This window comes from Triticum urartu, chromosome 7 (genome assembly GCF_003073215.2).
Source record: "Triticum urartu cultivar G1812 chromosome 7, Tu2.1, whole genome shotgun sequence".
Lineage (NCBI taxonomy): Eukaryota > Viridiplantae > Streptophyta > Magnoliopsida > Poales > Poaceae > Triticum > Triticum urartu.
This window is the reverse complement of record NC_053028.1, coordinates 685928320-685955854: the sequence shown is the minus strand read 5'-3', so window position 1 is coordinate 685955854 and position 27535 is coordinate 685928320. Positions and strand designations below refer to the sequence as shown.

Here is a 27535-nt window from a genome sequence, read left to right as displayed (position 1 = left end):
ATATATAGATAGTGCATAGATAGTTCATAGCCTCCTACTACAATAGATAGATAAAACGAAAAACTACTACTACTCGCCATCCTCCGACTTGGACTCTGCCGCGGTGATGTCCTCCTTCGACGTCTAAATGTAGGCGTCAAGAAACCGCTCGTCGTTGGAGTCCCAGGACGACGCATCTCCTAGCGTGATGTTGAATTTAGCGACCGCCTTCCGCGTTTGCCTGTCCTCGCGATAGGCAGCTCGCTCCTCCATCCTCTCCTCCCTCTCCGCCCTCCTCTCGATGAAGAACTATTGCTCGTTGATGACGTTTTGCGGGAAGCGTTGGCGCCACAGCGCCATGGCTTCCTCGTCCATCTCGGCTAGGCTGAGACGGCGCTCCCGCCTCCGGTTCTCGCGACGATCCTCGTCGGTGATAAACCGCGGGGGAGGCGCCAACTCCTGCGCCCGCTCCCGCGTCACCACGTCCAGGAAGTTCATGTCCCAACGGGACCGCCGGAGGCGCCACGCCGTAGCGTCGTACCCGCTGGCGCCCTCCTGAACGGTGTCGAAGGTTCCGAGGCCGAGGCGCACGTTGCCGGACCGAATCTCGACGGAGTAGGTGCCGGAAGGACGCACGTGGACACCGCGGTAGCCCGAAGCTCCCCGGTGGCGTGGCGGCATGGTGACGCGGTGGTGGCGTGTCGGCGGCAAGGAGAGAAAGCGGTAGAAGGAGCGAGGAGAGAGCGGCAAAGGGCACTGCATTTTATAGGTGTGCCGGACACAGTGTGCCAAATCTAGCGCGCGAGCTCCTGTTTTTTCCCCGCGTGTGCAATCGTTTCCCGTCTTCGCTGGAGCGCGCAGAACCGTCCCCCGCGTGTGTTTTTTGCAGCCACTGTTGGAGATGCTCAAAGACAATTCCGATAACCTGACCGTTCGTAGTATGGTGGCTGGACATGGTCAGATCACTTCGTAAGGGCAACTCCAGTAATAAGTACCTGCTCTGCATAGTCGACAATTTTACAATATGGATCGAGGCTAAGCCAATTGCCACACAAGTTGTCGAGCTGGTTATCAAATTCCTATCCGGTCTAATTCACCATTACGGCATGTCCCACAGTGTCATCACGAATAATGGCTCCAACTTCATGGCGGACATGGTCTAGGACATGTACATTGAACCTGTAGAGTAGTGGGCAGGTCGAACCTGCCCTGCGGGAAGATATCAGATGATACCATGTGGCATCAAGCCAAGGTTGATCAGATGCTTAGAAAAGGCTGACAAGAAGTGGGTCGAGGAGCTGAACTCTGTCCTATAGTGACAGGATGCTTGCTCAACATACTATAGTGGACAACAACCAACAAGCAGAACTAATGCAAACCACACAACAACTCATCACAATAATATAAGATATGTTGTGTCATCAACAACACATACATGAAACCAACCTGAATTTAAGGTTCATCAGTCACACACCACACACATTGGGTTGACGCGCACCAATGCGCACAAATCCTCTTATTTCAAACAGTGTCATCAAACCAAGACAAACCAACTGGGCTGTGAATCCACACCCAAGACGTGGAAAGCCGGCGCTCCAAGTAGCAGCACAAGACACCAATCCAATCCATCATATACCAAGATGAAGGCAGCTTGGTGAAAAAGAAACACACCATTTATTCTCCGTGCAAGCAGCAGCGGCGGCACAAACACACTTAATTTGGAAACACACATGCAGCTGGAGAAACACTCTGGACCAGGACTTGTAGCAACAACAAAATTGATGCTTCGCCTAACCCAACCTCCTTGCATTGCACCAGAGAGCAACACACGCCAGAGCAGCGCATCGGCGGATTACCTGAGAAATGAAGAACGAAAACATTAGTGTTTGGTTAATGAACATTTGTCATAAAAAAATTCTTACCTATCTAGTATAAGAAACTAATGTGCGACGGACCTTAGATAGGAGCCCCTTGGGAGGGTCTTCTTGTAGTAGGCCGAGTGGTGCGTTTCGAAGAGCGACGGGTCATGTCCGGCATCCAGGCCATCCCACTCGAGGCTGTCCCACAAGTCCTTCTCGCAGTCCACAACCGGCTTAGAGCCTTCACGCGCTACAGCCGGAAGGCGCCTGAGACCCCAGCAGTCCCTGATGCCGACCGTCTGCAACGCAGGTGCAGTCAATCTGGCCTCACATATCTGCTCCAGCTTGTGAAGATGGTGTAGCTTGATGTACTTCAGGTTGTTGAATGTGACACCAGATGTTATTTCCTCATCCTCAGGGAACTCGTGGTCCGTTGGGAAAACATGCCAGAGGTTACTGCAGTACGCGATCTGGAGGGTCTCCAGGCTGGGCAAGGTGCAGCAAATGGGGAAGGCGAACACCAGCCTGGGGCAATTGTAAAGGTATATGTGCTGTAGCTGTTGGTGATAAGTAGCACTAGGCCAGATGCAATAGGCCACCAGGAGATTCGACGCGGAAAACGTCTTCATACCATATCCGCCCCGGGAAGAAAACAAGGAGTGTAGCCTGGGGCATCTCTCAACATGACACCATTCTAGTCTGCTCCAATGTACTCCTGGGAAAGCAGTGATGGAGGAATTGTCATGCACATGCAATGACTGAACATGGAGCGCGAAAGCTCTGAAATTTTCACTGCCCTCCATACTCCCTAAATTGTAGCTTCCTTCACCAATCTCGATATGCAGATCGAAAGTTTGAACCTGGCGACAGTACCACACTAAGGACAAGCAAGTTACATCTTCAGCAAGGGGGATATCATCATATGGTAACAGCGACCTTGTTGCAACCAAATTATCCTCTTGGCTAGAGCCAATACCTTGGATACTTCTAGTGATATTGGCTTGGCTATGGCTTGTACAAGAGATAAGGAGGTAGAACTTGAAGTGACCTCCTAGCCTTGTATAGATTCCATCAAGGGCCGACCAAATGAACCTTCCATCTGAAAATGCAATACATGCCTGAAAGCCAAATGATCTCTGTCCTTCACAACAGATCATTGATCTTTTCTCCCCATGCGTGTCCACATGTAGAACTTCCAATCTCTGACACCACTTCCATCTTAGACAACGGAGATGCTCACAGCCCAGTAGGAATAGCTTCTTGAGTTTCGGGAAATCTATTATAGTGAAATGGAGGTCAAGTGATTTAATGGCTGTACCAGAGAGGTCCAGTTCCTCCAGATTGGGCAATCCACGAAGGAATATGTTTTGCAATCTTCCACAACCATGTAGGGAGATCTTGGTCACCTTGGCTGTTTTAATTGGAGCTATATGAGCTTTGAGGCGCATGTCCTCTTGGGGCAGATGTACAGGATGTGCCCAATTCTCTGCGGGACAGTAAGCATCGAAGCTAAAGCTTTCAAGTAGTGGTGGTGCTGCTTCCATGGCCAGTGCAACATGCTCCAAGTTGGAACAACCATCAAGAGAAAGCATCTTCAAGGTTTTTGCCGATGACAACGTCGGCAGTGATTCCATGTGAGTGTTGCCGGATAAGTCAAGAAGCTCCAAGTTCATCATATCTACAAAAGAGCAACTGTCCACCGTAACCACATCTGAAGATCTGGTTACCCGGAGCTTGTGAAGCTTCTGTAGCTTTTTCCAACTATGACTCATAGTCTTCCACGAGATCCCCTTTGTATTTAGCTCCCTGAGATTGGCCATCGATTCAATAATCTGAGGCCACAAACCATAAGCTGTGAAATGCAAGTCAAACACCAACAGGTTCGAAAAACTTTGCCATCCACTTTGCTCCTTCTTCCGGCCTGTGTTTGCACACCGGTCAAGCCAAAGGAATCTTAGGTTGTGGCAGCACCCGAAAGAAGGGGATGCAAAATCGAAGCTGCAGTTGCAGAGTTTTAGCACACGGAGGCTGCCGCTAGCTACTTGAAACAAATCATTACGTACATGTACTGGACCATCTCCCTGACATGTTAAAAAATATGATGATGCACTGCCAGGAACATTAGAGATGTCTTTTGCTCTTAGTTTGCTAGAGGTGACTGAATGCCATCCCTTATAGGATTTTTTCCGTTCACCCAAATAGAATGACTTAACTAACATTGCATCATGATCAGTAGAATTGGCCAACCGCGGTATCAGTCCATACAATGCATTGCCAATCTCCCAACTGTTTTCCTCACCAAGGATTCCATCACATATCCAGTAGTTGCAAGCATGAGTAGCCCAACCATAGTCAACATCAGTAGAGTTTTCAGGTATTTGTGCTGTCAGGAACAATGTGTACAAGAAGCAATCCAAAACTATTTCTGGGTTGATGCCATCCATACCAATGTCACCAATCACTCCAACAGCATCTTCATGCAATACACGATGAATCATTGTCTTTTGATTTTCATTTATATCTTCAGTGTCATCGATAGAAATATAAATATTAACACAAGTGGGCATCAACTTGACTTTATCGCTCTCAATGGCCTCAAATCTTTTACCATTCGTCCATAACAGTTTACCTTTACCAAAAAGTGGAATTCCAAATTGCACCAGATCAATATCTTCAACTCCACCATAATTAAATATTATCAAAAATCTTTCATTTCTTAGACACTCATTAATCATACTTTTTATACTTGCAATTTCTTCTCTAGAACTGCTGTCAACCCCCTTGAAATCATCTTCTTCATCCTGCTTATCAATTATGTGCATTACATGGTGAAGGTTTAACTCCTCAACGATTACCCTCTGCAAGGTCCTTCTGTTTTTCCAGGAGGAGCAGTCCGCATGGACAATTCTGGTAAAATGCTTTCTCGTTTCAGAATCATCACATACTTCAGATTTTAGGACTTTGGCTATACTCGTTAGAACAGCAGTTAATCCCAGATCCTCAAAGACACACCGACGAAGGGCAAATGCTTTAGTTTGCCCTTCTACAGTGCCATCACTTCCACGCAGAAGATCAATTAGTTGTTTGACAACATCATCAAAGTCCTTTACATCCTGTAATAATCAATGGCTGTCATGGATGGCTGCCAGAGTACACAGATTGGTACCCTAACTGTTTCAAATTTGAACTGAAACCACACCAATAATTGTGGAGCGGAGAGTAGCTATTTTCATACAAATAAATTAAATCAACACACGACACAATCTTAATTATAAGACTACTGAAGTGATGCCTCCAACTTGCAAGTTTCGATAGACTGGAATTACATAGCCGTCATATAGTAATCTAGGCCTGGTTTAGAATATTATTCTATAACCTATACATCTGAGTGTATATGTCAAACTGAACATGTGTACATTACCAAGTGTACTCCTCGACGAATGATTTTTATTTGAGTTTACTGTCGAGTTGTGTCTCAGATGAGTTCTCCTGCCGGTGCCTCTAGCTTCCTTATATATATTTTTTCCTTGAAGGGAAAGACACAATATTCTCTTAAATAATAATCTCTGACGTACTCGACTAAGCGCCCGGTTCTTTAGTGGTTTCTCCCATAAGTTCCCCTCCGTTCCCGCGATCTTATGGGAGTAATTAGTAAAAAGAACTGAGTGTAACACTACTCTAGAACTGGTAACCCGTGGAACACTACCATTGGCGTGTGGCACTTTTGACCACCCACTGATAAGTGGGGCTGCCTTACCGAGAACCTGAAGGTTAAAAACAAATGCCTGCTGAGCAAATGGCTGCATAGGTTATCAGTAGAGACTGATGGTACGTGGGCACAGATTTTGCGCAGCAAATATTGAGTAAGACCTAAAGATTCGTCATTTTGGAAGGGGCTAATGAGAACAAAAGAAACCTTCTTTCATAGAGCAAAATTCGTTGTTGGTAATGGTACGACAACAAGATTTGGGAGGACACGTGGTTTGGGGAGACGCCGCTAGCCTTACAGTATCCCTCCTTGTATAGTATTGCACAACGTAAGGACGATTACGTAGCTACAATATTACAAGCGGTCCCATTAAATATCCAATTCAGGAGGTCCTTAGTCAGGGAGTGTTGGAATTCTGGTTACACCTTGTGCGGAGGTTGATGGATGTTCAACTCTCTGACCAGGCTATTTTTTTTCCAGTGGAAGTTAAATGGAAGCGGGTGTTTCCGGTCAATTCTATGTGCTTGGCCCAATCCCAAGATCGATTCATATTTGGAAAATTAAGGTTCCGTTGCGAATTAAAATTTTCATGTGGTTTTTCCACAAGCAAGTCATCCTTACCAAAGATAATTTGCTTCGGCGAAAATGGGTAGGAAGTGCACGTTGTTGTTTTTGTGACCAAGATGAAATAATGCAATACCTTTTTATTGATTGCCCTCTCGCGAAATTTCTTTGACGTACCATTCATATAGCCTTCAATATTACTCCTCCAGACAGTATTGACACGTTATTTGGGACGTGGCTAACTGGAGTAGACCCAGTTATTGCGACATGTATTCGGATAGAAATATGTGCATTACTGTGAGCTATATGGAACTGTAGGATTGATATGATCTTTAATAGACAAAAAAAAATTGAATTTCTTGCAGGTCATCTTAAGAGCTAAGGCATGGATCCGTACGTGGCCGTTACTCACTCCCACGGACTCCAGGGAGCATTTGGCTACTGGGTGCGACCGTTGGGAGATGTTAGCACGAGGTATCTTCAACCGGTTTGAATGGCGATCCAATAATAGGATAGGTGTTTAGTGATCTCGTCCCGTTTATATGCCGGTTGTGGCTTTATGTTCTTTTTTATATCTTGTTTTCTTTTACTCAGTTTGCAAGCTATGCTGGATTGCAGACTTTGTATTTTCTTGACACCTTTTAATAATATGGCAGCATGCATCTGTCAGATGTCGAGGCTGGGGTGATCCTTCTTCTCTAAAAAAAGATGCATCACATGCCCCGTCACTCTTACCCAAGGTACCAGTAGCGGCATAGTGATGCACCCGCCATCGGTAATCGCCAGCCACGAGTAAGTCGGCTCCAAATATTAGTGGTGAGCCCACCACTTATAAAAAATACTAGCAAAAGAGTCCGTGCGTTGCAACGGGAGAGAAAACATAACACACGCTATTAACTGAACAACCATCACTCAAGACCACAATAGGTCCACCTCCTTTATTTTTGCGAGGCATTATATTTGTGTTGGCGCTTATCCTCCTTCTCACCCTCGCCAGTGATGGCCTCGGTGTTCACACAAAATAACAAAAAACGTGTGTTGAATATGGTTAATCCTAAGACGTCTCTCTCCCTCTCTCCTCCCCCCCCCTCTCTCTCTCTCACTCTCGTGATAAGAAATCTGTTGTTTTCCCCTGCGGTATTTTTCAGAGGTATGCATGTGTAGTTATCGATGTTTTCTTTTCCCTATATGGTTATAGTGGGGTGTTTATTTGCAATCTGGATCGCCGCCGGTATGAAAAAAAATGGATCTTGCGCTATAAATTATAAGTTTGCTTTCATAACAATATTTTCAAAATATTTAACAGGTAAAATTAACATCATATTTAGATTCCACACATTTTTCAAATAAAATTTCATATATAATATGTTAAAATCAAAGTCACGGTTTAAAAGATACAGATAATTTAGAAAATCATTTGGTTTGACTCAAATATATTCCAAAATAATATTTAAAATACTTAGCAGGTAAAAATAATCTCATATTCATATTCTACATATTTTTCTAATCAAATTTCATATATAACATGTCCAAATCGGAGTTACGGTTTAAAAGATATGGATGATTTTAAAAAGCATTTGTTTGACTTAAATATGATCCGCAGATAAATTACCTAAAACATCAGCGGGGGTTTCGAAAAATGTAAAATAACGGTTCGGGTGTGACTTAAATTCGGATGGCGGGTTGATTTCAAGAAAAGACAGGGACTTTGTGTAAAATACGAAAATAACAATTCATTTTAACTTAAAACAGAACTGCGAGTTGAATTCTCTGAAATAGAGGGACTTTTCTGAGAAATGCCATGACAGACGAAAGAAACCCGATTTGCGTTATTATTAGGTAAAGATAAAGACTAGTGTTAGGTGTTTTTCAAGGCTCGGCACTGGTAATCCTGCCCGAGTAATTGAGCCCAAAGCTTACTATTGAATATTGATTGAGCTCATTCTTCTTCCCCCTCCTACTCTTCTCAAATCCCTCACCTTAGCTGCTTAGGCGGCGAGGGTTCCAACCTACCTCCGGCGATTTTCGACGGAGTCCACATAAATCCTGCCCGCCGCCGCCGGCGTCGAGGAGTCACCTTATCACCAGCACCTGCAAGGAGAGCCAGCATGGCGGAACCACCGCAGACGGGCGAGATTTTGGATGCGCAAGGAGTTTAGGAGGAAGGGAAGGTAGATGGGGAAGGTCTTGAGGGCTTGGATGGAGCAAGGGGAAGCAATCTATCAGAACATCGTCCGCCGGTAGCAGGTGCGGAGACGGCGGACAATCAAAATCAGGTAGACGAAAATCAGATCAAGGAGTAAGAGGATGATTGGATGGTGTACGGTCCAGAACCGGATCTGGAGGACCAATTTGTTGGGATGCATCTGCAAGGAGAAAGGGGGAAGACTTGGATTTCTCAGAAGAAGTGGATGAATTGATAAAGGAAGTTCGCTGGTTGGGGCTGTTCAGAGTTCATACAACTCGGCCTTTTGGTCATCCAGGAGGCAAGGTGTTGATGGTGAAGAGCAACAGGAAGAGGACATGATGACGGAGACGGCCTCCTGGGAGGAGGACCGCTGAACCCAATGAATGCATTATGTTGGAACTGTCGCGGTTTGGGCAACCCCGCGATAGTTCGTGAAGTCCGTGAACTCACGGCAAAATTTGCCCCAGCCGTGCTATGCTTAGTTGAAACACAATTACAAAGTGTTTGTGCCGAGATATTAGCTCAATCTTTTGGTTATGATAGATCTTTTGCTGTTAGTAGCTCCGAAAGGAGTGGTGGTCTTGTAATATTTTAGAATGATTCAATAAAGTTGGAAGTTAAGGGCTACTAAAGATACCATATTGATGCACATATAGAGGACCTGGGACCTCGTCCGTGGAGACCTGTGTCTACGGGGAAGCACAAGTGGTGAAAAGGTATAACACATGGGATACATTGTGTTCTATTGCAGGTGCATCAGACCTACAATATCAAAGAGAAGAGATTATTTTTGGGGACAAAAATACTAAATACTTTCAGCAGCGGGCATCTATGAGGAGGAGAAAAAATCGTCTAGCAGCATTGACCAAACCAGACGAACAAACTACAGAAGTTGTTGTTGAGATGGAAGGTATGGCGACGGAACTTTTACGAGTTGTATACGTCGGAAGGAAGCACAAATATGCAAGAGGTTGTAGATGCGGTTCCAACAAAGGTAATTAATGACATGTGAACTATGCTCGATGCTCCATACACTATTGGAATCAGCAGATTTGCCGTCTGCCCACTAGCGGACGGCAAAGTTAGGCTTTGCCATCATCCACCAGAAAGCGGACGACAAAGAGGCAGCGGACAGCAAAGGTAGGCTTTGCCATCAACCATCCTTCTTTGCCGTCCGCTAGCAGACGTCAAAGAGGATGGATGGCGGGCTAACGAGAACGACCTAACGGTCACTTTCTTTGCCGTCGGCTAGCGGACGGCAAGACAGCAAAGAAAATGGCCGTTTTAATGGCCATTTTCCCCGGCCCCACCCCACTAGGTACGCTCTTTGTCGTGTGCTAGCAGACTGCAAAGAGATGTGCCCTAGCAGAAAATGGGCCGCGCCCGCCCCACCCCCCTCTCTCTCCCGGCCCTCACCACCTATGCCGCCGCCCCCGACCGGCGGCCCGCCCCGCCGCCTATTCCCGGCTCGCCGCCCCGGCGCCAGCCCTGCCCCCGCCGCCCCAACGCCCGCCCTGCCCCGGCGGCTCGCCGCGTCCTCCACCACCGCAGGAGCCAAGGTGATTTTTAGTTTGTTTTTTTCACTGTTATTTGTGTTTAGGTTTAGGTGTAGGTGTTATTAATAGGTTTAGGTTAGTGGTAGGTTTAGGTTTAGATAATTAGAAGAAGAAAACATTTTAAAAGAAGAAGAATAAGTAGAAGCCAGTGGGTCCCGTCGGTCATCGAGGGGATAGATGGTGGAGCCAGTGGGTCCAGACGCCCATGCCGAGAATCCCCCGGTCTGAGTGCTGACCTGTCGAACGTGCGTTGCCATACCAGAGGGCGCCCGGGGATGAACGTGTTAGGGGGTTCCTCGACGTCGATGGAACACTAAATAGCAAGTATCGTCGGTGCGAGATACATGTGGTCGTCTGTGTTGAACACTACATCCACGTCCCACAAGTGACGCCGGCGTCCGGCGTCCGGCGTCCCGCAACAACGGTTCTCAGGGTCGATGGCGGTCGAACACCTTTGCGAATTTGTCTTGCAGCCTCTGCGATGACGATTAAAAGCCAAGTGTTGAAACTTGAAACACCCAAACTGACTCAAGTCGGTTTGGTTGTTTGAAGTTTCAAAACTTGGCTTTAATCCTCATCGCAGAGGCTGCCAGACAAATTCGCCAAGGTGTTCGACCGTCATCAGCCCCCAGAACTATTGCGTCACTTGTGAGATGTGGATCTAGTGTTCAACACTGAGCGCCACATGTATCTCACACCGATGATACTTGCTATTTAGGGTTCCATCGACGCCGAGGAACCCCCTAACCCGCTCGTCCTGTTGTAAATATTTAGTTAGGTTGACAGAAAAACAATATTGCTATGTTACTCATCTTTCGATTTAAATGTGCAGTTTTTTCGTCGCTGCGAGGGTCTAGTGTTCGACGAGCTACGCCCCTGCGTTCATGGGTGAGCACAAATGACATCTCCTCCTCGCCCCTTCATTTGCTCTGTTCCAGTCTTCGTGCCGATGAAACTTGCTAGTTATAGATGTTTTCAATCATCAGTATGCATGACCACTATGTGTCTCCCGTTCGAAAGAGTTACATCTATAAATATGCATGCATTTGCATATTTATAACCGTGATTCTTTCGAATTGTCTAATGTTATCCATGGACAGCCCGAGTATGTGTAGATTGGGTTCGTTTTCCCATATGCTCTACTCCGGATCCGATGCAGAATTTCGTTAGTGCCTTCCTGTTGTTCTCCGGGTACACATCCTCTCTGCTTATTGCCGAGACGTGTATCAGGAGAATAGCAAGGAGGTGCTGCCGAAATTTTGCGTCGGATCCGGAGCAGAGCATGGGAAAACGAACCCAATCTACACATACCCGGGTGGGATTAAGACCTATCTTTACCTATTAACGTCTAGATTGCATGGACGTAATAAAAGTGACAAACTCCATTAACTGATGAATATATACATATATATATATATATATATATATATATTTCTTATGTGTCCAGTAGCTAGGCAAGATGAGCGATCGTGCGTGGATGTACACCAGTCACACTAGTCAGAAAGACATGACCATTGAATGGTTAACAAAATTTCAAGGGGTTTCTGAGAGCCGCATTTGCAAATGGCCAGAGGACAACATGGTGCCCCTGTGTCGGGTGCAACAATTGGCACAAGAGGATAGAGGATGAAATGGGCAAACACCTGCAGAAGAGGGGTTTTACGCCAGATTGTATGGTGTGGACATTTCATGGCAAGTCTGCCCAATGTGCCAGAGCTGAGGTGCTTCGTCGTTGCACCGACGAGCATGGTACCGGGATGCAAGACATGGTGCAAGACTTTGATGATGCTCGGGACTCGGACGATGAGATGGAGGAATCTACAATGGCCTTCAATGAAATGTTGGAGTCTTCAAAACGTCCTCTCCACGAGCACACTGAGCTTTGTCAGCTGGATGCCATCTCACAAATAATGGCTCTGAAGGCTCAATTCAACTTGGGCAGAGAATGCTACAACGCAATGATGACAGTATTTGGACGTTTTCTACCCAAAGCCCATGTACTACCTTCAAACCTATACCAGTCAGACAAAATCCTCCGTGCTCTTAAGATGCCCTATGAGAAGATACATGCCTATGAGAAAGAATGTGCCTTATTTAGGCTTCAATATGCAGACTTGAACTATTGTTCCATTTACAAGTCATCCGGGTATGTTGTGGTAGACAACGGTATGGGTGAGAAGACGCAGACCAAAATCCCCGTTAATGTTCTTTGGTATATGCCAATTGTACCAAGACTTCAACGTCTTTTCATGGTCGAAGAGACGGCCAGACAGATGACATGGCATAAAATGGGCAAAAGAACCCAACTAGATGCAGATGGGAAGCTGATGATGGTGCACACATCGGACGGTGAAGCATGGAAGCGCTTCGATGCATTACATGATGACAAAGCGACAGATCCGAGGCATCCTCGAGTCGCCATCAGCACGGATGGGTTCAGTGTGTTTGGTCTGACGGCAGCCCAATATAGTTGTTGGCCCGTATTTGTCTTTCCACTCAATCTCCCCCCGGATAGATTATGCAAAGAAAGAACATTTTCCCGACATTGATAATTCTAGGGCCCAACTATCCGGGGAAGAATATGAATGTGTACATGCATCCGCTGAAGGACGAATTACAAGAAGCCTGGGATAACGGGTTCAGGACATACGACGCCTTTAGCAAATGGAACTTCATAATGCGTGCCTGGTACATGTACTCGACGCATGACTTGCCGGCGTACGTGCTATTCGTTGGCTGGTGTGTGCATGGAAGGTTCTCGTGCCCCACATTCAAGGGAGCTCTTGAGTTTCGTTGGCTTCAGGCCGGTAGCAAGTTGTCTTGATTTGACATGCATAGACAGTTCCTGGATCCTCACCATAAGTTCAGGAAAGACAAGAATAAGTTCATCATAGGTAGAGTTGTCAAAAACTCTGCACCACCTGCGTTGACAGGCCAAGAGACCTTGGATCAGTTAAACGCTCTTGAGCCAGATCCAGAGCGTCCAGGGTATTTCAAGGGGTATAATTCGAAACACGCCTGGACTCACAAGAGACATGCTTGTGGGATCTGCCTTACTTCAAAGACCTACTTTGCCCACACAACATCGACATGATGCACACTGAAAAGAATATCGCTGAGGCACTTTTTGGTACACCGTTTGGCATAGAGGGGAAGTCAAAGGATAATACTAAGGCTGGAGTCAATCTGGAGGCGCTATGTGATAGACCGTTACAAAACATGAAAGAACCGAAAGGAAAGCAGAACTGGATGAAGCCAAAGGCATGGTTCAATCTTGGAAGGCCAGCTATGAGGAAAATTATCTTGTGGGTGCAAAAGCAGTTGATCTTCCCCGATGGGTATGCAGCGAATCTAAAGAGGGGAGCGAGTCTTGATAAATTGAAGATATTTGGTCTCAAGAGTCATGATTGGCACATATGGATTGAGCGGGTAATGCCGGTGATATTGTGTGGCTTCATCCCTGAGGATGAATGGCTAGTATTGGCAGAGCTGAGCTATTTCTTCCGTGTTCTTTGTGCGAAAGAACTATCACCTGGCCTGCTAGAAGAAATGGAAGAGTTGGCGCCAGAGTTGACCTGCAAGTTAGAGAAGATCTTTCCACCGGGCTTCTTTAATTCAATGCATCACTTGATTTTGCATCTCCCAACCGAGGCATGATTGGGGGGGGGGGCGTGCAAAATCGTTGGTGCTACACAACTGAGAGGATGCAGAAGGCGCTACGAGCAAAATGTAAAAATAAACGTAGAATTGAAGCATCGATGGCTGAGGCATTCATTACTGAGGAGGCGGCAAACTTCATGACAGCACACTACGAAGCCAAAAATCGTCATTTGCATAATTTGAAGCCTCGGTACAATGCTGACGACCCTAAAAAGGGTGGATCCAACCTCAGCCTATTCAAAGGGGGTCTCGCACCAGCCGGTGCTTCTAATTCCTTAACGTTGGATTTCGAAGAATGGTAGATCATTTCATTGCATATCTTCACCAACCTAGCAGAAGTGCGACCGTACATCGAGTAAGTTCGTGGTACATTGTTTCGCAACTTCTAATTCCTTTGAACTGCTCTTATTCCCGGGTAAATTTGATACAGTCGATACGTCGACAAATTCTCGTATGGAGCGGTGATCCAAAAGGATTCCGTCGAAGAGTATGAGCTTCTGGCAAAGCATGGAGGCGGCTATCCCGGTTTCATCTCTTGGTTCAAACAAACGGTGATTTCCGTTAGACCATTTCATTTCTTCGTCTAATTTTTGGCTAATGCAACAATCCCTTTTGTATTAAACTTGTAGGCTAATTCAGAGTTTATGGATGCCAAATTGAGACAAGTCGCTAATGGTTTTGACTTTAAGGTCCGTTCATTTGACAAATACAACATCAACGGGTATCGCTTTCGTACCTATGGCAAAGACCTATCTATGGCCGACCGAAAGTCTACAAATTGTTGTGTCTCTGCTATCGACAAAGGAGATACCGAGTATTATGGAAGAGTTGAAGCAATTTATGAACTTCAATTCTATGGTGCAAACCCACCAAACGTCGTAGTCTTAAAATGTTATTGGTTCCAGCCGAAGGAGACTAGAAGGACTCATGAACATATAGGGCTAGTGAAAATCAAACAAAGCACCCATTTGGATGTTCCCGATGTCTATATTATGGCTCAACAGGCAACTCAAGTTTTCTATCTACCGTGGGCCTGTCAAAGTGATCCAAATGTTAATGGTTGGGATGTCGTTTATGAAGTACTGCCACGTGTTAGACCACCTCCCCCCAATGAAGAGGATTATGAACCTCACATTAACCCAGACACATATGAAGGAGAATTCTTCCAAGAAACACGTCTTTCCAAAAAAACGTTTCAAGAACCGCTCTAGTTCACCCCAGAACATTCAAGTAGACAGCGATAGTGAACCCGACTTCACCCCTGAGCCGAAACAAGAAGAGCCTAACTAGAAGAGGTTATTGCTGCGGATGACCTGTCAATGCTTGACCGATTATGTAAAGGTGGCCTTTCACATGATGATGCATTTATTAATAATGATGATGAGCACTTCATTACTGATAGTGATGATGATGATGCATTTATTGATCCCAGAGCATTTATTGAACCCGATGATCCAGATTATTATTAGGTATTCAAATTTTTATGTTGTACTTGATTTATATAGTTACTTGTATGATTTATATAGTTACTTGTATAATTTTCTTACTTTGTATGATTGTTTCTTATACATAGTGCCATGGTCTTGATGTCCGTCCCCGTCGGCCCTCGCCCACTTTATGATTCGGATGTGGTAAATTCTCTTTTATAACTATTTGTTGCATTTCGTTTTTATGACAAGTATGGCCATCAAGTTGACATAGAGATATTTTAATCTAGGAGGTATGTGAACCAGAATTTGAAACTAACCCTCTTTGTCGAGAAGTTGAATTTAGTTGAAAAAGAAAATGAGTATTTGAAAGAAAAAATTAAAAGAATTGAAAAAGAGAAGATGACATTGGAGTTGTATGTTGCCGATGTCATCGATGATCACAAGATGAAGATGAATGCAATGCGCTTGAAGATGGATGCAATGCACCTGAAGCTTAAGAATATTAGAAAATATGCCATTGATAATGAGGCTTGATAGCATTATGCCGTTGAATCAATTGTTACCTTAGTTGCAATCTTCATCGCATTTGTTGTGATGAGGGTAAGTTTTCTCTAGTGTTTTGCTTAACAAATGCATACTTATCTTATTTTCCTCCTAAATGGCATAATTACCTAAGTTAGATAAAAATGAGCTTTACTTATGTAAGTTGTCTCAAAATGGCATCATCACCTAGGTTACTGCAAAAAAGACCTATACTTACCTTATTTTTCTCCAAATTGACATAATAAGCTTAGTTGACCTATACTTTACCTAGGATAGCTATAAAATGACCTATGCTTAGCATTTTTTTCCTCCTTCATGACTTAATATGCTTAGTTAGCTAAAAAATGGCATAACTACCTAGGATAGCTTAATCATGATCTATACTTAGCTTACCTAGTTCATTTATGACATAATTAGCTTACTTAGGTCAAAAAATGGCATAACTACCTAGGTTAGCTAAAAAATGACCTATACTTAGCTTCTTCGGTTCATTTATGACATACTTAGCATACTTAGGTAAAAAATGGCATGATAATCTTTGTTACCTCCAAAATGACATAGACTTAGATTATTTTCCACGAAAATGACATAATAACCTGCTTGTTCTTCTTCTTCTTCTTCTAGCCAGTCTTCTTCTTCTTCTTCTTCTTCTTCTTCTAGCTAGTCTTATTCTTCTTCTTCTTCTTCTTCTAGCTAGTCTTCTTCTTCTAGTATTCTTCTAACTTTCTTCTTTCCCAATTTTTAGATTTGCTTTCGATGAGGAAGCTTGCGTTGATGGAGTCTATTCTTCTCCTTGTGCTTCATTTTTGTTTTGATTTTGTAGGATGAACAATGTGAAACTTGCTACCTATATATGTATGTATGGATGAAACCATTGTATGCTTGTTGTTGGATATGTTGGCTAGCTATATATGTTGCATATGGACTTTTGATTTGGTATGTATATGTGTTGGATGATCATATCCATATGGCAGGGATATGATTTGGTATGTATATGCGTTGTTATGCCTGTTGAAAGTATTCTCAAATGTATATATGTATATATATACATGTGAAATTATGTGAAATTGAATGAATTTAAGAAAAAAACAGAAAAACAGGGGTTGAGCTTTGCCATCAGCCAGCAGACAGCAAAGCTGTCACGTGGCAGCTACCTGTGCAACCTGGGGTGCACTGGGCTGGCCCATTTGGCAGCTTTGTCGTCCGTTAGCAGACGACAAAGACCTTGGCATCTTTGCCGTCCGCCAGCAGACGGCATAGCTTGCCACGTGGCAGCTACCGGGGGGCATCTGGGCTGGCATATTTGTGCACTTTGCTGTCCGCTGGCAGATGACAAAGATGCACAGGTCTTTGTCGTCTGCCATTAGACGGCAAAGCACGCTGTTAACCCCCAAACGGACCTAGCATGCCACGTGTGTCATCCATGCTCTTTGCCGTCTGCTGGCTAACAGCAAAGACCATTTCATCTTTGCCGTCCGCCAGCAGACGGCAAAGTGCCCTTTGCCATAGCTTATTCAGCCGGACCTGTTGCCGCCTGCTGGCTGACGGCAAAGGCCTTTGCCGTCAGCCATGGCAGACGGCAAAGTGCCTGATTCCTGTAGTGATATATAGAAGGTGAAGTAAAGACATGTTTGTACCAAATGTTTCCTACAAAGGCCCCGGGACCTGATGGTTTCCCCACACATTTTTTTCCAAAAACATTGGAGTATTTGTGGAGCCGAGGTGATAAAGGTTGTTCTGAAAATAGTCGAAGGCCAGGAGAGCGCAGAAAGTATTAACCAGACCATCTTTGTATTGAGTCCTAAGGTAAAAAAAACCCGTCTCTGCTATCACAATTCCGCCCGATCAGTTTGTGTAACGTGCTTTACAAGATAGCTTTGAAAGTTATTGCTAACCGTCTGAAGGTAGTGCATCTTGAGATCATTTCAGAAGAACAATCGGCTTTTGTTCCAGGCCGACAAATCATGGATAGTATTATTGTTGCATATAAATGTTTACACTTCATGAAACGTTAAAGAGCAGCGCAACACCGTCATTGTGCTCTAAAGTTGGACATGATGAAAGCATATGATAGGGTGAAGTGGGAATACTTGAGAGCTATTATGTTGGGTTTTTTGCAGAGATGGGTGGAGATAGTAATGAACCTTGTCAGCTCGGTTTCTTTTTCTGTCTTTTTTAATGGGAAGAAGTTGGATCAGTTTAGACCAAGCAGATGTATCCGTTAGGGAGATCCGATCTCCCCTTACCTGTTTTTGTTGGCAGCAGAGGGTCTTTTAGGCCTGTTAAAAGATTTGAGTGGGTCGTCTCAACTGGGTGGAATACAAGTGGCGCTCATGGCACCACCCGTTAATTACCTTCTTTTCGCAGATGATAGCCTGCTATTCTTCAGAGCCACCGGTAGAGGGGCGATTGAGGTATAAAACCTTTTGGATAGATATTGTGAAGATTCATGACAAAGAATAAAATCTTTAAAATCATCGATCTTTTTCAGCAAGGGGTGGCTTGTTAATATCAAAGAAGAGATCAAATGGATATTGAATGTGCCAAACGAGACCTTGAATGAAATGTACCTGTGTATGCCATCAGACATAGGTACTTCAAAATTTGGCGCTTTCAAATACTTAAAGGATAGACCGAGGAGTAAGGTGAAGGGATGGATAGAGAAATCTTTATCATTTGCAGGCAAAGAGGTGTTGGTAAAGTCTGTAGCACAAGCAGTGTCGGTGTTTTCTATGTCTTGTTCCAAACTCCCAAGAGGCCTCTGTGAACACCTCAACAAGTTAATCAGACAATTTTGGTGGAGAAGTAAGGAAGGAAAGAGGAAACCGACATGGGTGTCTTGGCAGTCTATGACCCAGCCAAAACATATGGGAGGGCTTGGGTTCCGTGATTTCAAACTCTTCAATTTAGCCTTGTTAGCCAAGCAGTCTTGGAGACTTTTGCAGCAGCCTGAATCCTTGGGTGCGCAGATTTTGACTGCTGAGCTGGGTAGCTGACCATCCCAGGTTTGGCGCCTTGTCCTGGAAGGGCGTGATGTACTGTGCCAAGGTTTGATAAAGTGGATAGGTGACGGAACAGCGACAAGGATCTGGGCAGAAAATTGGATCCCAAGAAAGGCAACAACGAGACCTATTGCCTGTCTAGCGGTCAACCCACCACTATGGTCAGTGAACTAATTGATAGAAATAATGCAACATGGAAGAGGGAGGTTCTGGATCAATGCTTCGTGGCGGCTGATTCCAATGTAATTCTGGGAATTCCGCTATGCACACGTCGGATGACTGATTTCTGGGCTTGGAATTTGAGCGGAACGACGTTTTCTCAGTGCGATCAGCTTACCGCATGTTGGTGGAAACAAAGAGTCGAAGAGCAAGCTGGCTTGAAGGGACTGCGGGGACTTTTGATTTTGAGACAGAAGCTAATCTTGGACTACTCTTTGGTCGGTCCAAGTGTGTGGGAAGATTCGAAACTTCTTGTGGAGACTAGCGAAACACTCGATCCCCACTAAGAATGTATGACATAAACAAAACATGTCCGATGGGGACAAGTGTCAGTTATGTGGGATGCAAGATTCGTGGAGGCATTCTCTTATGGACTGTACTATCGCTCGGTGTGTCTAGGCGTTGGGCGATAATGATGTGGCTGATTATGTCCAAGCATCAACGAACCCTAATGCAAGGTAGTGGCTATTCGCATTACTTGATGACCTGCCACATACGAGCATGATTAAACTTATAGTCACGATGTGGGAAATATGGGCGGCTCAACGTAAAGCAATACATGAAGGGATCCTTCAAAGTGCACATGCAACTCATGGTTTTGTTGAAAGTTTTATTTCTGAACTTAATGCCCTTCAGGTGTCGGTGACTGAGAAGCGAGGAGTGCATGAACTACCAGCGCAAAGGGGTCCAAACATATGGAAAGCTCCACCCCTGGGAGTGGCAAAACTTCATGTTGACGGGGGTCTCTCACAGAATGGGGGAAGGGGAGCAGCCGCAGCAATTTGCAGAGACCATATATGACAGTTCTTGGGCTCATCAGCTATGACTTTTGAAGATATAAGTGATCCACCTACGTTGGAGGCGCTTGCTTGCCGCGAAGCTCTAGCCCTAGTGGTTGATTTATCTTTGAATCAAGTCATCATTGCATGTGATTGCAAAACTGTAGTGGGGGAGATAAAGGAAGGAACTAAAGGAGCTTATAGCGCTATCATAAAGGAGATTATCGAGTGATCAAAGGCCTTCATCAGCTGCGTGTTCATTTTTGAAGGACGTCATTTAAATTTTGATGCACATAATTTAGCTAAATTTCCATCTTCTTTAGATGTTGGGTGGCATTTGTGGCTGGGGAGTCCCATGACCCTTTTGTTATTCCTGTAAACCGTACTCCAGACTAATAAAGTTGGTTTACCACTCAAAAAAATATCCCTCACCTGAGGCATCTGCAATGCGATGTTCTGAATCTGATTCAAGCTCAATTAGTTTGGCTGCACCGCCCGTGATAGCCGAATCTGGTGAAAACGACTTTTTGAATGCAAGAAGGGTTGCGTTGTTGCTTTGGGTGTGTAAAACCAAACTGAAAACCAAAACAAACAAAAAACCAAACCAAACTGAAATTTGGGTTTTTTCAGGTTTTGATGTTAGTTTCAGTATTAAAACCTAGCGTAGCGTGTATGTTACTGGTGTAAGTTACTCTCCACTATAGCTAGTCTTATGGGCAACAGAGGTGAACCGCTTCGCCAACAAATCGCCAGCGGCAAACAATTGCATCAATGGTCATTCCATCATGCACTATACAAGTCAGTTTCCAATTATATTATTTCTATGACATGCATTAAAATTTTATTAGTTAAATTTAAGGTCAAAATTTAGAGTAAATAGCAAAAACCTACCACATTACGGGCTAGGGTTACAAAAAACTATCATTTTTGTTAATTTCACAAAATGCTACCACAAATTTGGTTCGCTGTTCCAAAAAACCCAAATAATCATGTGGTTTAGAATTAATCCGGTTGATGATAGGTCAGGCCCGCTCCTAACCAAACCATTTTTTGATTCTCTGTTTGACCGTTAGCTTACAACCGAGGCCCACATGTAAGCCATCTCTTCTTTCTCTCATCTCCCTCTTCTTACCTTTATTTCTCTGTCCCGAGCCAGCCGGCTTTGCCGCAGCCGAGCAGAACCAAGACCGGAGCAGGCGAGCAGCCACTGCCGGCATCACTTCCCCCACCGGGAACTTCTCCTCCGTGCTGCCAGCCACCGCGTGGTGGCCACCTCCCACCCCTCCTGATCCTGCCACTGACGCCGACGAGGCCGCGTGCGGCGGGTGGTGCACCGGTAGCCGCCACTGTGTGAAGCTCTGCGACGCCGAGCTAGACGAAGATGAACCACCTACTTCTGACGATGCCACTACACTAGCGACGGCGACGGCACCCCCGAAGCCACAGCGGCCTCCACCAGCGCCAGCGACGCGGACGCGTCATCGCACGGTGTGGCCGACCCACCACCGCCGCTCTTCACCCCACCATTCGCCGCCGCGCCATTGTTGTGGGTCGTGAACGTGGGGCTGAGTGCGGGGTGCGTGAAGATGCTGCAGGAGAAGAGCCCCCGCGGCATCGCGTTGAGCTTCGCCCCCACGCCGCCGGTCCCGCTCGGCATCTCCCGGTGCGCGTGGCCTGTCACTTGCTGCTGCCGCCCCGTCATGGTCAGCCATGAGCAACAGAACAGCAGGAGGAGCGGGAGCCACTGCGTGCAAGAGCAGGAGCAGCGGCTCCGCCTTGTGCAGCAGCCGGAACACCCTCGAGCTCCGCCTCCAGAGCAAGGCCGGACGGCGTGCATAGGGTCCCTTCGTCGGCTCCGGCGACGAGCTCACCGGTGAGGACCCGATTGCCTTTTTAATAAAATTACAGGGATCCAATTACTTTTTTTAGGACGCCGATAAGGAGAAACAGCCCACACTCACGTGTGGGCAAAAAAAGTAATGCCCACACACCTTTTTTTTCCCCTTTCGATCCCTCTCCCACGCGTGTGTGTGGACGAAATAGATAACGCCCACACGCCCCGTATGTCAGGCCTCGTACCTCGTGGTCCCGCACGCCCGCGTGACAGTCACCGCATGTCCCGCAGTTGCCATGGTCCAGACCCTCGTCCATGTTCGTTTAACTGCAGTTGCCATGTCGCTGAACTTCGGTTGCCATGTCGGACAACTACAGTTGCCATGGTTGCTCAACTGCAGTTGCCATGTATGGTCTGATCTACTGCAGTTGCCATGATTTTCAAAATTTTAGGAGTTGTCACCCACTAAACACTAGGCAGTTGCCATGTAGCACTACAAGAAGGCATTGCAAAAAAACATGTTCGGGTAAAAGAGAGAGTTGCCATGTGCTCACAAGCACGCTAGGGCAGTTGCCATGTAAAAAAAAGAGTTGCCATCTGCTTACGTGTACGCTACGGCAGTTGCCATGTACCATGCAAAAACACATGGCAACTCGGGTGAAAAGAGTTGTCATCTGCTTACAAGCAAAGCTAGGGCAGTTGCCATATACCTGCAGAAACACATGGCAACTGCCAACTTTGGGTGTGGGCTAGGAGACGGGTGTGTGGGCGAAGTGATAAACGCCCACACACCAGCCCCCTCTGCGTGCGTGAAACTAGTGTGTGGGCGAATTGCTAAACGCCCACACACCAGCCCCCTCTGCGTGCGTGAAACTAGTGTGTGGGCGAATTGCTAAACGCCCACACACCAGCCCCCTGTGTGGTGAAAAAAGGACGTGTGGGCGACCGAATGAATGCCCACACACCAGTTTAGTCTTACGTGGCACACAAAAACTGTTAGAACGCGTCAAGATCCATGCAGAATTGGTTGGACGAGGATTTATGCGTGTGGGCAAGTTGCCAGACGCCCACACATGTAGGCGTTAACATTTTCGTTTTTTTATAGGGACATGAATGCCTTTCAAAAATATGTGGGGCTCACGTGTCATAAGCTGTTAACGGTTAAAGATAACGGTCAACCTAATGATTGGACCCATGTTGTCATAATTCCCTTAAAACTTAACGGTTCAGTCACTGGGTTTTTTGGAATAGCCAACCAAAATAGTGGTAGTGTTTCGAAAATTATAAAAAGTGATAGTTTTTCGTAACACTAGGCCGTAATATGGTAGTTTGTAACTATTTACTCTAAATTTGACATAGAATACAAAGGGGACCAATAAACAGGACGGATGTAGTAGTAATAAAATTGACCAAGGAGCGCAATATGCTCAACCGAGTGCCGCACCCGCACGTGCTGCCCTTTAGCGCCAGTGGTCATCCACCAGATGCAAGTTCTTTTTTTGGGGTTCCACCAGATGTAAGTTATCTGAACTTCTCGGTGGAATTTCTTGTTCTCTACCTTATCTGTTTATACTGTATCTTGAATCTGAGTCTTCTATCCGCAGACTTTTTTGTTTCTCGATTCTATGCCTCCCCTCCCGAGAAAGGCCCAATTCCCGATATGCTTCTAGAGGACGCGGATGTCCACGGCGAGGGTTCTGAGATCGGGGAAGAAGAGGCGGTCATGGAATCAGAGTGAATCCAGGGCGGCATGGATTTGAACGACAATGACGTGACGGTGGTCCTGCCACCGGGTGCCTCGATCCAGAAACGGAAATAGGTCAACGGGGCTTTCAGCTCCGAGAATTCGCAGTTGACACAAGTTGCGTGAGTTGGCCGGGGAGACCAGCCGCGGGTGCCTCCTTTGCATCCCAAAAGATAACAATCGTTTCAGAGACACAACACTAAAATATAGTCTCAACAGTAGAATTAATATGAATGGAAACATATGTTTAGTAATAACATGAGATTAAATTATCATGTAGAATAGGTTGCTCCTCAAGTGGATTTGAATTCTCGGTAATATTTGAGCTCGAAGCAATTGAGCTTGTAAATGAATCTATTTTCCATGAAATAATAAACAAGTAAAATTAGATATCTAAATTACAATCTTAACTAATTAGTAAATTAAATAATTTATTTGAAACGAATTGTACTGATTCACATGGATTACTATACACCATTGGTGTACCTTGATTCCTTGGAAATCGATCTGTTGATGTGTGACGTCAATGTTGCAGACCAGTACTCGTGATCTCTCTCTCTCTCATAGATTCAATTGCCCCGGCTTTGGGAGTGTATTGCCTTCCGTGCCCCAACCACAACGATGAAAGCAGCGAGAAGCGACGCCGCGATGGAGCGACGGCGCAAAACGGACGGAGCGAGCAGACCTAGAAGCCACGAACGTAATCATTGGAAGGATAGGGAATTAACTACTCGAACTAATGGCTGGATGTAATCCTATTTTACTGACACCTATACCTAGCGATCAAGCGATCCTTTGGGCCTTTGGGCTGGGAAGTTGGCATGCTAGGCCATTAGCGCTAAACAGACATATAACTATGACAGATCAGCCACCGTATACCTGTAGAAACTAACGAAACCTAATAGGGGGGGCGAGGCGATGGGGGGTGTCTGACCCCTGCTCGCACCCCCCTGTCTCCGCCCCTAAATGGGGGCACCACGGGGAAAGCCAGCACGTAGTCACCCATTTTTGGCGAGCCGTCCCAAGGCAACGTGGAGAAACAGGCCCTGTCCAGGTCGTATCCGTGAAGGAACGCGTACATTGACAACGTTGTTGACATGCGCGGCGACTCGTGAAGCCTAGGAGGGCGGGCCGCGGCGGTGGCAACAGCGAGAAGGGCCGGGTCGTGGAACCCTAGCAAGAGTAGGGCATCTTGTGCGGCCTTGCCGATGGTGCCGGTGTCCACAGCGGTGGCCTGAGCGGCAGTGGCAGCGGCGACGTCTCCTTTTTCCTTGTCCCTCTTCCTCCGGATGGCACGCTTTCACGTCTAGACCGCTCTCTCCTCTTGGGCGATCCCCTTTTTCGGCTTCTTCTGGGCCATGGCGCAGGCGGCCATGATGAGGATGGGGACGGCGGGGTTGGGCACGTTGGCCATATGGTCGGATGGCGGAAGGGTTTTGGGAAAGAATGGTGGGAATATATTTTTGATGTGCCACAGACGGACGGGTCAGGGAAGAACAAGGGAAGGGTGCTCGTGGACACAAACTTGACCCAAATTTGAGCCGAAAATGGGTCAAAGCGGACATCCGTCTGTTTGCATCGGTGCGTTGAACCGTGTTTTTTGTCCATGCAGACCCAAATGGACGCAGGCGTACGAAATGCGTCCATGTGTTAGAGTTGCCCTACGGTCTTGTTGGGCAAGGGAAAGAAAATGTGTTTCTTCGATGATGTCTAGTATGGTAATTGCAGTTTTGCAATTATTCTCACGGGTCTGCGTATTTACTAGCTACTTCATCATTTTGAATATATATACTCATGTACTGTTTCTGCGACTTTTTAAAGTGAACCACATGAACAAATTACAAGCGAGTTCATAGTTTTAGTATATTTTGAAAATACTCTCGTGTTTGTACATATAAAAAGTATGTTAAAAAATTATTTACTCTACCAAAAAATTAGTATATAAATATTATGTAAGTATTCCCTCTTTAAACACACAAACATAAATCAATCAATGGACTTGGTGAGGTTAGTTTAGGAGAAGAGATACCAACCAGTCTGAGGTCAGTTGATCGTTTGGACATGTTGAACTTCTTGAAAGAAAACTAATACCAGCATAAGGGACCAGGACAAACATATATCTAACCCATCAGCCGTGGATCTCTCCACACCCTACAAAACCCTGAACTTGTAGATGAAAACTAAATCAAATCTTGAACTTTCAATCCCTGAAATCAGCACGCCAAACTCTCTATCCCGGTCTATTTTGATGCTTGAGAGGATTTAGGTGGTATTCACAGAATTGGGCCGGCCTATTAGTATAGATGCTTGCGCTGCTCTGGTTTTTTTGTTTTTTTGTTTGTTTTCTCTATGGGTTTTCATCAGTTTTTTCTTTATTATACTTTGTTTTCTCTGGTTTTTCTTTCTTCGTTAAACTTTTTTTTCTTTTTTGATTTTCTGAATATTGTTTATTTTTTTGCTTTTATTTTGTTTCTTTACAGGTAATTTGTTTTCTTTTTCACACAAGTCTAATTATTCTCAGTGCCTAATGTACATTTTTAACGCAGACATGAAATATTTTTTGATACACTTTCGACATTTTTCAAATACGTTACATACATTTTTTAAATACATGTTTTAAATACTTTTTTGAATACACGGTAATATTATTTCATATACACGTTTATCATTTTCTTAACGACAATAAAAAATTATAAACTACACGAACATTTTTTTACATTGTTACACATTTTGAAAAGTGTATACACGTTTTTCAAACACATGTCACATATAGTCTTTTAAGGGTATGACACATTTTTCTACATCACGCAAACTTTTTTTTTACATTGCATACACTTTTGTTAAAATGTCACAAGCACATTTTTTGAATTTTTTTGAATCACCCGAATATTATTCTACATTGTACATTTTTATGCCACATACATTAATCTAAATTCGTGATATTTTTTAGATGTCACAAACATTTTCTTTACACATTTGTTTAGGTTTCAAAACTTGTTCCCACTTTTATAATTTTTAAAACCTGTTCGCACCTTCAATTTTTCTTCAGGTTTCAAAAATGTTTATATTTCAAAAAGTATTTGCTTTTTCAAAAAATAGTTATTTCCTTAAAGTATTCAGAATTTTCATAAGTTCTCACATTTTATAAAATGCTCTGACATTTCCAAAATTGTTTATGTTTTGCATATTTTTTCCCTAAAAAATGTTTTCAAAGTTCAACGCTTCGGTGTTTGCTTAAATATATCGGGCCTGCTATTATATCACCCAAATTTGAGCCGAAAATGGGTCGAAGCGGACAAAAAAGCGGACATCGATGCGTTGAGCCGTGTTTTTTGTCTACACGGACCCAAATGGACGCGGGCGTATGAAATGCGTCCACGTGTTAGAGTTGCCCTATGATCTTGTTGGGCAAGGGAAAGAAAATGTGTCTCTTCGATGATGTCTACTCCCTCTGTTCCGAATTACTTGTTGCGGGTATGGATGTATCTAGATGTATTTTAGTTATAGATACATCCATTTCTGCGACGAGTAATTTGGAACGGAGGGAGTAGTATGGTAATTGTCGTTTTGCAATTATTCTCACGGATCTGCATATTCTGAATATATATACTCATGTACTGTTTCTGCGACTTTTTAAAGTGAACCACACGAACAAATTACAAGCGAGTTCATAGTTTTAGTATATTTTGAAAATACTATCGTGTTTGTACATATAAAAAGTATGTTAAAAAATTATTTACTCTACCAGAAAATTAGTATATAAATACTTTTTGAGTGTTCCCTCTTTAAACACACAAATATAAATCAATCAATGGAGTTGGTGAGGTTAGTTTAGGAGAAGAGGTACCAACCAGTCCGAGCTCAGTTGATTGTTTGGACATGTTGAACTTCTTGACAGAAAACTAATACCAGCATAAGAAGACCAGAACAAACATATATCTAACCCATCGGCCGCAGATTTCTGCACTCCCTAGAAAACCAAGATGCTTAAATCCCTCATAATACGCTATGCTATGAAAGTCTATGACAAGACAAGATTGTAGACTATATATGTTTGCACAAGAAGCAACTGCAGTACCTGTACAAGCGTCAAGGGTGAACAGAGTCGAGGATGAGCTTCAGAGCAGCTGCCGAGAAAATAAGAATTGTCTCCAAGAATTCCAGTCCCAGGTGCAAGGGCGAGGCCAAGATATAGATCACTCTTGGATCATTTTGGTTTGAACAGAAGAAAACTTCACTCTTTTTTATTTTGGGTAGAGCTCTGGAACAGAATGCACACTGCAAAGAGATGGAGCAGAGGTGTATGCTTCAGAAAGATATGGGTGTTGCAATGGCAATGGCACACTCTAGCTGCATTTGGCATCTATATTGCTGGTTGCTGCTTTCCTTTTGCCAAAGCATTGATGCATGCATGCGTGGTTCCTTGCTTGCACTTGCAGGTAATGTATGTTGGTGCTGGTCCACTCCGT

General features: G+C 44.7%; 1 protein-coding gene across 2 annotated transcripts; it reads right to left on the bottom strand.

The window, feature by feature from the left end:
• Window positions 1–1354: 1354 nt before the first annotated feature.
• LOC125525683 lies at window positions 1355–27408 on the bottom strand. Of its 2 annotated transcripts, none has more exons than XM_048690684.1 (4): window positions 27145–27408; window positions 26918–27036; window positions 1935–4951; window positions 1355–1835 (listed from the first exon to the last, which is right to left on the bottom strand). In XM_048690684.1, the coding sequence occupies exons 2-4, from the start codon at window positions 26945–26947 to the stop codon at window positions 1832–1834; spliced, it is 3051 nt and encodes a 1016-aa protein (XP_048546641.1). In that variant the 5' UTR covers window positions 26948–27036; window positions 27145–27408; the 3' UTR covers window positions 1355–1831. The 2 variants fall into 2 exon arrangements, with proteins under 2 accessions (XP_048546641.1, XP_048546642.1); XM_048690685.1 differs by having other exon boundaries at window positions 26918–27027.
• Between the last annotated feature and the right edge of the window lie 127 nt (window positions 27409–27535).

Bases quoted from the DNA above. Each gene is read 5' to 3' on its own strand.
- LOC125525683 (XM_048690684.1), bottom strand. From the start codon at position 26,947: ATGTCCAAACAATCAACTGAGCTCGGACTG. The intron at 4,952-26,917 runs GTTGGTACCTCT...TGATTATTACAG, and splicing joins AATCAACTGAGCTCGGACTG to GATGTAAAGGACTTTGATGA.